The sequence below is a fragment of the Sipha flava genome, unplaced genomic scaffold (assembly GCF_003268045.1).
Source record: "Sipha flava isolate LNK unplaced genomic scaffold, YSA_version1 35a_pilon_pilon, whole genome shotgun sequence".
Taxonomy (NCBI): Eukaryota; Metazoa; Arthropoda; class Insecta; order Hemiptera; family Aphididae; genus Sipha; species Sipha flava.
Genome location: NW_020273058.1, coordinates 1,259,994 through 1,275,013, shown reverse-complemented (window position 1 = coordinate 1,275,013; position 15,020 = coordinate 1,259,994). Strand labels below are relative to the sequence as shown.

The 15,020-nt window shown below is 34.5% G+C and overlaps 1 protein-coding gene across 5 annotated transcripts in view; it reads left to right on the top strand.

Annotated features, from left to right (window-relative positions):
- Positions 1 to 15,020, top strand: part of LOC112687750 (four and a half LIM domains protein 2) — a 117,232-nt gene that overhangs the window by 63,184 nt on the left and 39,028 nt on the right. For 2 of the 5 annotated variants that reach the window (XM_025560661.1, XM_025560660.1), the window contains 3 exons: positions 8,819 to 8,999; positions 9,101 to 9,331; positions 11,091 to 11,306. In XM_025560661.1, the coding sequence (XP_025416446.1) occupies positions 8,819 to 8,999; positions 9,101 to 9,331; positions 11,091 to 11,306 (628 nt within the window). Of the gene's footprint in view, positions 1 to 1,120; positions 1,146 to 3,941; positions 3,985 to 8,082; positions 8,252 to 8,818; positions 9,000 to 9,100; positions 9,332 to 11,090; positions 11,307 to 15,020 lie in introns of those variants that run through there. The other 3 variants (XM_025560659.1, XM_025560658.1, XM_025560657.1) reach the window with 3 other exon arrangements.

Genomic DNA, 15,020 nt, shown 5'->3' with positions numbered 1-15,020 from the left:
GTATAAATATTTAATATTATAATCGTACGAGCGACGAAAATACGTCATCGCGATTGCGCGCGTTGAGCTTATCAACAGAGCGTACGCGACCGAACGGCGATGGCCACGGGTTCGGTACCGCGTGTGCCGAGTGCGACTCGTACGTGTTAACCGCTCCGCGCGGTCGATCGCAAGAATCGCGCGACGTCGTCGATCGTGTGCGTCTACGGCGGAACGCGCGCACGTGAAAAGGTTTTTTTTTTTCTTTCTCTCGCCCAGTGTGTCAATCTTTTTCTACGCACAATACACACACGCACACGCACACGTGCACACATTCGTAACACATCGCACAAGTTGAGGTTGTGGCGATTAACTTTGTTTCGTGTTTTTTTTCATTTTTTTTTTTTTTTTTATTTTTTATTTTGAACAATTTTTTTTTATTTTGCCCGTCAAAGTTCGCGTCCCCTCGTGCGACTGCCGTGAGCGGGGATCACCGTTTCAAACGTGATAAGCAACACGGGCGGGCGCGTTCGGAGGAGGAGAACGATAAGCAGGAGGAGGAGGAGGAGGAGAAGGAGGAGATACGACCTACGCTCCCCACGATATTATTGCAGTACAACAACGTGAATCGCATTATTACCTACACGTCTTGCGGTCGGCACACGCCATTCGCTGCAACAGTACACAAAAACATTGTAGTGATATCCAGAGTAACGTATACACCCCGACATAATAACATCTAGATAATGATTTAGAATAACATTTTTTTTTTTTTTTTTATCCTCTTGTGATTATTGGCATTACCAGTATTATAATACCACCGTTAATTTGTTTTTCTGCTCATCGTTGTTGGCGCTACACGATTTGCCCAACATCGTTCAGTTATTTATTCCGAACAATAATCAACAGACGTGTTACTGCACACCCGTCCAAATCAGTACGGACCCATGATGTTCGTTACATGTCCGTGAAGAGATTCATTCAGTTGTTTTTCACAGACATCGACCGGCAAATTCCCATATCATGATACGTAAACCGTCAGTTAGAAACAGTCTAATCAAATAGCTGGAGAGCATCCGGTAAATGTACATTTGAAATATTCGAGTTTTGACAGAAGCAAAATATTGTTCACGCGGAACCAGAATATGCTCATTCGATGATATATGGTACTCACCGTCTGAATTCAATTATCGCGCTTTCGGGGTCTGTTCCGTGTGGCTGTCGTACAACATGGAAAGCTTATGTTTTCCGTACCATGACCGTAACATTGCAACCAAAAGCAGACAACCGTACGGACGTCATCGTCGTCGCTTTGGTCGCAGGAAGTAGACAAATCCGAATCGTCTAGTGCTTTATTAATTTTATTTCGATAAGAACACGTGCACGTGTGTGCGCATTTTTCGATTGCATTTCATTCTTACCCCTACCCCTATCTCATTTGTCACGTTAAATCTTACAGCTACGAGCGGCTGTCGTAATGTTCGAAACGTGAGATATCACACGGAAAAGTGTGTTATATGCAGGCGGATGTTGTGAAACGCGATTTTCCTAAGACTGATATATGCTATTATTGTCCAAATCGACCTGTATATATAATTTATACCTAACGTTTTATTATTATTATTGTTAGACATGTTACGGATAAAAGTAGACTGCAAAACACAGAATGACTGCAACATAGCAACATAATATATAAATTAATTCTATTCCAGCACATTCTCGGGCTTTTAAGGGCTGTAGCATATTTAAGCTACCATACCTACGTTTTTTTTTTTTTTTACTATTCTACATCAAATTTTTTATTGCCACACGAGAATATTAGATACATTAGATGAGACATTTAAACCTATTTAAATGTGATTGAACTATAGTTTAACGAAAATGTGAGTTTACGTCAAGAAAAAATAAAGCGCTTTCACACCCCTCTCCCCGGGTTAGAAGTTACCGCAGGAAACCGAATGTTCGTACTGGTATTTCAATTTGAGATACATTAAATTTATCGTATAATTTGCTGTTAACAAATTATTTTTGTCGTGTCATCACCATTATACGGTATGCAGTTTTTTGATTTCTTTTCGATAAATATATGAATGTGGCGTTCTGTTCGTTACGTTTCACATTGTAATGATTCATGCGTAAATCTGCGTGTTTATTAAAATGACGTCGATTATGACCGTAAAATTGAATACCGATACACATCTTTTTTAAATTTTTTTTTTTTTTTTTTTGTTAAGAATGACAATCCGTGGCTGCTGTGGTCATATAATGCAATAGAGCATACATAGTTAAAGCAAATGCATTACAATATGATTAATGATGATTAATAACACAAATACATTTTTTTTCTCACTTAAGTTGGATATACGAGATAAAAGAGGATAAACAAATATACAAGAATCCGTATTATATATGTGCATCTTTGAAATTAAGTGAACAATTATTAATATTATAATTATATCTAAAATAAATAATTTTTTATCATTTAAAGTAGATAAAATGAATAAATATTACAAGCTTGTGTAAAACGTTTTGATTTGGGTAATTGTTTTTATTATTATTATTATTATTATTATTATATAATAAATCGTTTTAAAAATCAATATACGATCGACTTATTGCGACGCGGGGGGCTGCTGGACCTTGACCGAATTACGCGTGTTTTTAGTTACGGCTCGAGAAAGGATTTTCATGTATTTACCAGAAAACAAAATATACATATACATATGACAGTAGTGTTTCGGAGTCATTTTCTGCTACCCCGCCCGGTGGTCAGTTAAACGATCGCAATACCGAATTCGTTTCACGTCGACTACAATAATAATATGGCCGACCAGCGTTTTACACACATGGTTAACGCTCCGGTTTGTATAATATGTATACATAAATATATTACACACACGTTTTTCTCTACAAAACGTACGATATAATATATAATAATAATATTGATAATAACAATGTCTACGGTAAAAATATACTATATTGTTATAACAATAATAATAATAATAATAATGTGTAGTGAATTGCGTCGAAATATATGTTTGATTGAATTCGCGTTTAAATATAATACTATAATAAATCGCCTCAATAGCAATGCATATAGTTTTAATCGTTACATATACTCCCAATATTACACCGTCGTACTATATGCAATGTACATTTCACGTGAACATGTTTAGTTGGCTGGCATAGTCTCGTAACGCTTTGCTTATTATTTCTGTTTATTAATGTTAAGAAGTAATACGTCCTTTTTTGCGTTGATTGTTGTACATCTTGGAATGGCAAAATAAGCGTAAAGTATAATAAATCATAATCGATATTATAACTACTCCTAATGTTAGTTTATAGTACATTATTCTCATATCGTGTCTTTATAAAATATATTAGTTTGATAAAAACTTAAATATTATACGTGTACAGATTTAAAAAACGTGTGGGTATAATGTTTAATAGTTTTTAAATCAGCTTTGAACACAACCGTGACGATTTATCTGGTTGTACTCGACGTGTCTGCTAGCACTTCAGTTTTGCATATTTTCCAAATGCGAGTATTGATTACAATTCATTTGATATTTTTGAATCGCACCTAATGGGTATTCTTCGAGTATATTTCGTTCGATAGTATTGGAATCGAAACATGTGCCATGTTTTTGTTACGTCAAATACATGTTTATATCTTATCGTAATCGACGATCGTAAAAATTAATGAATATTCGATAACAACTGCTCGATGAAATCAAAACGGATTATCCTAAACTTTCCCGTATCAATCAATATCGACAAATTTAATCTTGAATTAGACACACGTGACAAATTTAATGGTCCGCGGGGAGGGGCATATACATCGTTATCCGTCTAGTTCGGAGATGAATACAAACGATGTAATGTAGACAGTTGCTAGAAATCAATTTATCGTATACTTTTGAATTGGAATTTGTTATTTTTTCTTCTGTTAATCGCTTCAAGTAAATCAACGGAACATGCAACATGTACGACACGTAACTTCAGGTAGTTTTACATGTTGATAAATAGTTTTAAAGAGTATACTGCACATATAGGTACGTACAATTATAGTAAAAAAATTGATTTCCCGTACAGTATAATATTTTACTGGATGCGTTCGTGCATTCAAAACACGTTCGGAAACCAACGCATGTTACGTTGGAATTCATGTGTCGTCGTTGGCATTGCGATTTTCTCGAATTTTTGAAATTCATCGAGCGAAAAGCGACTGTTTTGCGGTGAATCGGTCAGCGGGTCCTACAAATACACGAGCGAAACAAAAATCGGGGGGTCGTTTTTAACTGACGATGAAACAAAAAAAATAAAATAAATTATAATAACTCTTCGGAAGTATTAAAGAGGGAGGGAGGGAAATAGTAATACTTTACAATAACAATACACTAGGAAACGGTTCTGTTTAAACACACAGTCGCGTTTTTGATTCCCCCACCGTGTGCACGTGTACGCATATTGTTGTAACGTTTTAATTTTGTCGATAGATTCGTAATATTATAATATAATAATACAATAAATGATAATACAACAATAATATGCGCGTAGTGCACGGAAGGGGGACGTCGAAGACGAGCGTTGAACGCTGCGCTACAAGACGGTAGAAGATCGCATGAACGTCGACTGCATCACCGTGCTTGGGCGTCACTAAAGTCCAAATTTTAAGGTAGCAAAGTTTATTATTAGAAAGTTAAAAAATTAATTTTTAAAGGTTAATATGATAACTGGCTCACTTAATTGGCTAACTCTTCTTCATAAAACTCGGTATGACGTACACCGTCTTATTGTCCGTATTGTACTTATCACAAAATATAATTATTTTGGATACAATCACAATAATAGATCGTCTATATTCGTACACACTTGAATAATGAACTTCGAATATACTTTTAAAATTTATAATTTTTTTTAGAGTAGCAAGGAAATATTCTCGCTACCCTACAAAAATGTCTGGGGTAGCAAAGATACCCCTCGATACCTCTTAGTGACGCATATGTTACCGTGGCAATGTAACATTGTTATTCATTTCGTCGCGACGTAAAACGGTCGATAAAATATTCGATATTATCGCGATATTGAATTATTATTGTATTATTCGTTTAACACCTTAGAGTGTATAACACTGTGTTCAACATTGTCTGAAAGATGTTTTATTAATAAACTCTCACCGCAGCACTTTATGATGCAGGGATAAAAAGGATTCGAGTGGCATTTTTACTTTTTTTTCCCCTTTTTCACTTACGGTTTTATAAAATTATTATTATTATTATTATTGCCAACCGACGGTCGTGCTCGCATGCTTACCGAGACGAAAAGTAAACAACTGCCGCTGTAATCATACATTATAATATTATATTTCAACCAAGTTCGAGCTTTCCTTTTTTTTATCGCGCGTACTGTATGCTAATCGATCAGCGTTTTGTTGATTTTCTCGCAAATTATACGAAACGACAAACGCCGCTTGAATACTTTTAATGCTTACCGCTTCAATTTAGTTCTCACTATGGATTACGACATTTCTTCTTTTTTTTTTTTTTTTTTTTTATGTGCAAAAATATTGATCGGTGACCTTTGAATTATGTCACGGAAAAAATATCTTAAATATTATATGCTTCCCATTTTCCAAATATCTATATAAAAACGTACAGTCAATTTATATTTAATTTTATCAAATTATGAATGAAAGAATTCTGAATACAATTTTCCGACGACGGGCGCTTAACAACTCCGTTGATTAAAATTATTTTAAAACTATTAAAGTCATTAGCGTTTATTAACAGACAATTGAACCACAGCATATGGTTAAACTTTATGTTATTCTAATTATATTCGTTCCTTTATTTGAAAAGGTTTATCGTATGTTTAGAAACGCGACTAAATGATTTCGGTGCATAATAAGTGTAACTGCTAAAATATGTTTGAAGCTTTATTGTGAGTAGGAATGGCTAGAGATGTTAACGGTTTGATGGTTAATTCGATGATTTAGACTAGCGGTTTTCGAACTTTATTTTCAGCGGTGCCTTTTTTTGGACCCAATTTAGCCATGGTGCCCTGCTGTGAACTACATTACAGAACAAAAAAAAACCTATTGATAACCAATTTTATTAATTTTCTTAAAATTTAACTTAATTATAAATTAATGCATTTTTAAACTTAAAAAATAAATAAATAAAAATTATTGTTATTATGTTTATAATTATTATATAAAATTATTATAAGGTTAAAATGAGAAGATCCGAATATACAATAGAAAATATTACATTATTTGCTCTAAAGTTTTTACGAAAACCATAAGGAAAAACAATTTTATAAATTTTAAACTATTTGTTATGAACCGTACGTAGACCGCAATGCCCTTAGAAAATGGTCGTGGTACCTCTAGGGCACCGCGGTGCACAGTTTGGGAATCGCTGATCTAAACGATATTTTATCTTAATTACCGATTTGGTGGAATAACTTGAATGATTTACAACTCGAGGTAATATGGTGATATTAAGAAGTGGTAAATTGCCAATCATAACGTTGTAAATAGTTTGTAAACACTCTCTGTCATTGTACCTGTTATACGGGTTTTTTTTTTAAATAGGAATAGAAGAATTTGCTAAGAATACAAACGTAACTAAAAAATATTCATAGAATAATTACTCTTTTTTTGGTTGAAAACATTTATTAATAACGAATACCCCGAACAGTCTTATCTCGATTTGGACATCGCTCAAGACGATGTCATGGGACGAATATATGTAAATGGCATAAATGCAAAAATAAACATCAAGGACGGATTTAAACAAATGAGAAAGATCAGTTATCGGTTAATTCTGAACGTTGCGTTCGAAGTAGATGGAAAGATTAGCGGATATTAACTTAACCTGGAGAGAGAAAAATTATAGGACCGTGAAAGTATGATTTAATATTTCCGAAGACTAATAGAATTGTGAAACCAAAGGTCATATCTTATAGGATTTGGAGACTAATCAATTGGAAAAGGAAGAAATGAACTAAAGGATTAATTTTTAACTCTTCTAAGTTTTTTCATAGCCGAACTTGCGGTAGTGATTTAACGGTCTTACATTATATATCGTCCGTCATCCCGTGAGACGTATTCGATTGGGTTTTTGATAAATAACGTTCCGCTGATAAATTCGCTGTCGGATACATCGGAAAACGTTTGCTGAGCGTGCGTTTATAGAAACTCGATATCGAAAAAACGCGTTCGAATCAAGAACAATTTCAAGGAATTCTCGTCTCTATCATAAAGAAGGAATGGTATTGGTTTTTATTTTATATTTATTACTTTTTTTCATTTTATTCTTCGCGACAGCAAGAAATTGTTTTGATTTTCACATTGCTATCGTCTATTTACGTCGCCGCCACAGCCGTGCTTCCGTATAATTTGTCTTCGGCGACGTAAACACCGCGGACCGGTCTTAAACAGTCTGTGCAAGAGCATACCTCCACTAAATCGGCTGTAGAAACGAACAATCACATAATGGCACACGTGCCGTCGTCCGAACAAACATTCTTTCGAAAAAATTCTATCGGAAAACCTGTGCGCGAAAACATTACACCGTTTTCGACGTCCGAGATATACCACGTAATGTGCACCGTGGCAGGACGTTTTCTAAATTCGCAGTACATACCATAAAATGTTAAAATATTCTAATACACCATCGTCACGTAATAATATGTCGCGAATACGCAGTGACGAGTACAGATGTTTTTCGAGCGCGCACGTGCAGTAGCTAAACGTAACGTTAATGCACCCACTTATAAGTGTATATGTATACATCCTGCAGTGATCGCCGTATAGCTCGGGGCATGTTTAGGACACTTGTTGGTCGTTTCGTGTTTAGGCAATGAATGGTTATAACAACAACCGCGTTTTAAATAGGGTTGTCCGTGTTGCCCTTGAACGACATGCGCGCCCTACTCGTGTCACAGTTGCGCAATCGGTGCGCATGCAAATGCATTCACTGTTCGTGTCACTGGACGCGATGCGCGCGCGCGTAACACGTACACGTAACACTACGCGTTTAAAAACCGCGGCAATGGTATTGTGCACCGCGATTTGAGCTCCGTAATTTCCCGCAGGACCGGTGCCGAAGGATATGCTAGACCTAAAGGCTCACTGTTGTCCACTGTACAGCGGACTGGACTCACCGCTAATCCCTTGGCCGGGGCTGAAGTTTGCGTGCGTGCGAATACTCGAACTTTACGGCAAAGTCTTTGGACAGGAAGAGCTTTGCGAGCTTATCATTAGGTAATTTGGCTGCAAATTGTACGCATACCTATACATTATGCGTGTGCGTGCGTGTGTGTGTGTGTGTGTGTGTGTGTGTGTGTGTGTGTGTGTATGTGTGTATATGTGTTAACATATACGGCCGACCCTCGTACGTAATATAATATAATATAGTTAATATGTACTTGTATATTAATACATATTACACACCAGACGATCGGAAATTCATGTGACAGCGTCGCAGCGGTTTTTTCGTATAAGTAATACGCAAAATACACTAACATTTCCAGTACAGTGTAATTTTATACAGTGATATACGATCAAAAATTATTTGTGAAACTTCAATGTTTAAATTTACTCGATTCACTGATTTATTCTATATTTCATGTGTTTAAAGACGCAGAACCGCTGTCGTATTATGAAATTCTGATCACCCGGTATATTTGTCTATGCATATATACAGATGTATTATATTATATTGTTGTTGAAGCCGCGCAGCGGGAAACAAATGTATAATTGGACACATCACTAACGACGTAGTCTGACGCGATTGCCTCTATACGTGTATACATGTGTTTCGCGTTCCAGGAAGACATGCGGCAGCTGTAAATGTACAAAGGACTCGCACGATGTGCTGCACGAGGAGTGGGTCAACGTACGCGACCGACTCGGTTTCAAGCCGGTCCAAGATCCGGACAAGAGGGTGTCGAAGGAAAGGTCTTACAGCCAAGGATACTCGTGGGTTCCACCCGGGCTGCCCAGTCACAAGGTAAGTGTCCATCGTATTCGTTATAAACGATAATTTATATAAATCGAGTAATTGTAATCGACGGTGGTTACATGTTAATTATCACGGTTCCGGATGTGCAGGTAGAGAAATACTTCAACAGTTTACCGTCCAATAAAGTTCCTAAGCTGGGCACGGCCGGCGAGAAGTACCGGGACAAGCAAGTAGTCGTGCAACTACCCAAGCAAGACTTAGCGTTGACGTATTGCAAACACGTGGAGCAAAGGCATCACCAGAGCTACGAGGACTTCATAAACGCTAGAAACGAGATAGCGTTAGACATTGGATACGCCAGAGAATGCACTTATCACGTGGTTAGTTTTTATATTTTTTCCAACACAATCATGATTGGACCAGGGGCAGATCCACATTTAGAGAATTGTGCGTCAAACTATTTTCAAGAGGCCATTTATTAGGACTGAAACTGGATTATTAATTTATTTAATTGAAACTAAATTATAAAATTATAAATGAAGCCTTGTAACAAAAAAAAAAAAAAAAAAAAAAAAAAAAAAAACACTATCAGATCATAATATGATCTTTATTGTTTTTTTTTCTTTTTAATTAATTTAAACTAACTTTAATAACTAACTTTTTAACTTAATTAACTTTTTTTTAATTAACTTAAATACACATATTATAATATAATATGTGTATTTAAGTTAATTCTCAATGAGAACGTTCCCATTTATCTTATTTTATGGAGACTTACATGACTTAGAAATGTTTTACTGTACTATACAATTAAATAATTGGCCTCATTTGGGGGTTGGCAACTGGGGAATTTGTCCCAGTCTAGTATTAATTTCTTTAAGAGGCCGATTTTGTCAACAAATATTAATTGTGGGTCAACTGACCTCCTGAACCTCCCCATAGATCCACCTCTAGATTGGACGTGTACTTGGATTCCAAAAAAACATTAGTCCTTTATCGAATATCTGGAATAGGTTTGTCGTTTTTGACGTACAATTAAGATACGTTTTATCATACATATTTTGCTGAAATAATGAGTTTTCTTTCAGCACATAATTATAATAATTAAGTCTTAATAATTATTATAAACGTATAGATTGACCACGAATAGTCATTAACAAGGCTCGGGAGTTAAAGCATTTGCTTATTTTTATGGATTGACTTAAAATGTATCAGAGTGCTATAGAAGTGTATGTCAAGTTATAACACGTACAATTATGAAATTTGAAAGTGGTTTTTTTTACTTTTTCAGCAATTTTTCAAAAAAATGCTTATTTCCAGTTCTTCTGATTATTTTTGCTTATTTGACCAGTTTTTTTTACGTGATTCTAGTTTTCTCCTGCAAAGTCGTTCTTGATAGAATTAAAGTTAAAATTAATTCTTATCTTATATACGTTGTCACGTAGTTCGTCGTCGCCCAAGGCATCGTTATAGGGTTAACAAAGATATTCCAACGCTGAAAATAGAACTGAGTGTCAAACGTCAGAATGATCAAGAATAGAGATAACAGTTTACATTTCATTTTTCAGAAAAACTACTTAGAAAATCCATAAAATCCTTAAAGTCTTGAAAGCGAAGATTTATTTTTATTTTGTTTGATTTTTATAGTTAGAATTTTATATTTTTTTTTAATAAATATATTTGCTTGATTTTAAATTTTTTAAATACTTATTGTAGTGTTTATAATGATGTTTTTAAGCGCTTATTTTAATGATTTTAAGTGATATAACCTGAGCCCTGGTCATTAATAATTGTAATCGTACATAATATATGATATCAGTTCGATTTTTGTACAACGCGCGTACAATTGTAATGACAATAAATTGTAATTGTTTGAATTATTCCGTGTTTTTCTTCTTAAGTTGTTCGTTTTCACTATAGAAAAATACGTGAATAGCTACTTGCAATACTCGGACTAACTTTATTTAATAATAATTGTATCGACATTTCCGTTTAAATCGTATTAATTTTACGTATCACAGAACACTTTGACAACGAGAAACATATTACGTATAGATAATTTAATATAAGTTGTATAAGCGCGTAGCTTGTAAAGATTTTGATTTTAATAATAGTAAATTTTGTTTGTCGCGCTCGTAGGAATGTCCGAAATGTCAGAAAAATGTTGAACCAGGTGAAATAGGAGTGTTCGCGTCTAAATTTGGCGATACAGTTTTATGGCATCCGACATGCTTCACTTGCACCGAATGCCAAGAGCTCCTCGTCGATCTGACTTATTGTCTGTACGAAGACCATTTGTACTGCGAACGTCACTATGCACAAAAATTCAAACCGAGGTGTTCGGCTTGCGATGAGGTAAGCGTTAATTTTCGTATAAAACTATTTTTATTACACTGCCATTGTAGTCATATAACAATAATTATTAATACTACAAATTACGACTTTACGAAATCGTCGTCGTCTTTATTTCGATATTCGCGTACGAGTGAAAATAATTCATAACAAAACGCATTAAAATTATTCTTACTATATTATTATGTTAGGCACCGTATGCTAAATTTATGAGGTCTGCACTTATTTTATTTTATTAAGATATACGCGCGAGGTCCTTTTTTAAATTAATACATGCAATATATATGTGTATATATATATATATATATATATATATATATATTACATATATATATACATATTCAACGATTTAATAGTATATGGTGTATTTTAATTTCCCATTATCTTCAAAGTTTATAGATTAAATAATATATCTACAATATATAAACCTACTTTAGTATATTAACAGTAATTTGTTGGTATTGAGTTAAACTATAATTATAATTAGAGAACAGATAAAATAAAAATTTTGGACCCCCCCCCCATAAAAAAATCCTGGGTACGCTCCTGGTATACGTAATAAAAATACGAAATCGTAAAACGCGTCAGTTCCGAATCGGTTTCAAAATAAATTAAAATATTCAAAGTGTCTCGTACGAATACAATACAGGCGTAAATGTATAGTCGTTTTATTATTTTAGTTGTAAACGAATAGTGTTGTTACTTAATGTTGTCTGTCGTAACCAGTAATTTAACAAATCACGGTGAGTATATAGCTACGCGTGTAATAGAAAGAAAAAACGTCAACAAATATTTAATGCGTTTTATTCAAATAAAATATACAGGCTATATTTACACCCCGAACTGGTAGGCTGCAATTATAATAATAGGTTAAAAACAATTTGCATTATACATTTTCAATGCTGTAAGTGAATCTATAATGTACCGAAAATAATGAATTATTCAATAAGCTTACATTTAAAAGGGCATTTGTAAGATTTGCATCTCGTAAACAAGTGTTCTCAACAGTCTTCAAAAAATAAAAATAAAAATAATATCCGATTAATATAATTTTATTTTGATTTCATATTATACATATTTTATTGTTTTGCGAATTTATTTAGCACTCCTGTTTATACGACAAACTAAATACGTGTTATTAAAATTAAAACTAATCAAATTACTCGTAATATTAATACATAGTATAACTAAGTGAATTTACAGCTACTTGCTAATTTAATTAACATATAAACTACGTTGGTTGTTTCTAACGGGAAACACTAATTATTAATTGTTTCAAATTGTTTGATATACCGTTAATATACCCCACGGAGATTTATTAATTACAATACTTCCTTTGACAATAAAAACATGATGTTTGTTTTGTTCATATTATATATTATAGTAATTTAAGAATTATTGTATTTCTTTTTTAATTACGTAAAAGAAACAGTGTTTTAACAGCATTCCTGAGTTTCTCCATAATGTTTATAATTAACGATAAAAAATGTAATTTTTTATACGGCTTTGGCATTGTCGCTTTACCATCATTAAAATTAGATTTGTAGTTGTCCAACCCATTCTATCGCGCCCATGACAACAATATGTTGTGGACCGTCCCGTAGGATTTCTTCGAACTGACATGAGATGTTTCAGCCATAGTTATTGCATCCTTCGGTACGTTCATGCCGCGGCCCGCCGTCTTTTTCTATCCCGTCTGGTCGAGATATTATTATAGTTCTATTAGAACACCGCAATGTTTGAAACGCGTATTTCTTGTTTGCCGATTTGAAAACCATGAACTCAGCTTCGCGGTGCGGTTTCGTCCGTATAAATTTACCGTCCGAACAATCTTAGTTTAATAGTAGATGGTTATCCGCCGTGGGCGGAAACTGTTGCGACAACGTGCGGCGAAATCGGCTCACCTGACCAGCTTTAGGGCGACGACATGCGCAATAATACACACGTATTACCAATATATTGGAAACCGTGATGCACAAATATTTTGGTACGTTCTACGACACGGAAAAATAATTAAAAATCGTGCAGCGACGACACTGCAATCCGGCAAACGAACTCTGTAGAACAAAAGTAAATGATGGACGGGAAACGAAACGGAAAATAGTTCAAACGATTCGGTCCTAATCTGTTACTCAGGCGAAAAGACATTTAAAAATATGATCTAAAAAAAAAACTGTAGAGTTTTACAGTAAAACGCGTTTAATGCAGTACAGTGCGCACATATTGTAATCTGCGCATAATATTATAGCGTTGAACTGTGGGAAAACGAGGCGGAAGTCGGTTGGTTGAATCAACTCGGTCTGAGCGAACTTGCATGAGCGAAAAATCATTCGAAAATACTATTCAATTTTTTTTCCGTTGGATATTGGTAGCAATCTTCGTATTATTGAGTGCACTGTTGTGATTTGCGCGTAATGCTAATTTTAGCGTTTCACCGTTTTACTACGACGACGATAGATCTCGCCTCGGTGCAGGTTTTAGGTTGACGAATTACTCGTTGAACCGATGGCGCTGCGAACGAACGCGAAGAGCCAATTCTTTCAAAACGAAATTTCATAGTTCAACCGATTAAAAACAAAAATAAGAATTTTAGTAAACCGTTTTTATTTTTATTTTGTATGATGACTACTGTTTTTTTTTTTTTTTTTACAAAATTAGGTAAAGAGATAAAATGAAATAAAATACCTACACAATAATAACGAAACAGTTTATATTAAATTTAAATTTAATCGTTACGGTTAGGATTGTCGGACATAGGCGTGCGCTTCGTAGCATGAACGATTTGAAACTAACAGTTCGTAAATCAATGATAATATGAGCTTCTACAATTTACGTTTTGCAGGGTATAAACAGACCTAAAATGTACTGCTATTGTTATTACATTACCGTTTTTTCGGTTTTTTGACCGAAACGACGTCACGTCGCGCCATCTGTCGTCGAGATTAACGAGTGGTTTTCGCTTTACGCCAATAGGTTGTGCTCCACAAACAAATTGGGAACAAAATTTATATAGCCTACGCATTCGAATTACCTTTTGTTACGTAATGCATTCTATGGTAATAATAATGACTGCGATATAATTTTTTTTTTATCAATTTCTATTTAGTATAGAGGTCGAAATTCGAAAACCTAAAATGACTGCGCACACGACCTTAACATCAAAGAACTCGAAAAACGTATTAACTTTGACGGGAAAACACTTTATTTATTTATTTAACTTTAAAAAGCGCATCGAAATAAATGAAACTTTTTCTGAACGATTTCCGTAAGCTGTAACATAAGCTAACCACCAATCAACCGTTCGATAAAATATTATGCAAATGCAGATTTTGCTTATAAATACGTCAAACTTTTAAAAGTCAATACACATCGCGAACGAAGAAAAAATCTCCTAGCATGTGGTAAACTGTTGAAAATAATATTATAGATTGCACAACCATCTTAAAAAATAAAAGTTCGATGGAAAAGTTAATTATACAGGTTCGTTCACTGGAACGCATGATAATCGAACAACGCACATTGTTCAAGACGTTTAACAATATATGTCAGTAGTACACTTTCGATGTCTACACATTTTATCGTGAACATTTACATACACGGAAATAGGCGAGATTGTCGATTTTCCTGCGAAACAAAAACCAAATTAAAACGTATCTGAGGGACGGACGAAAATCAATGGGGTAAGTACTATAATTTTGTATGGTTTGATAATATAAC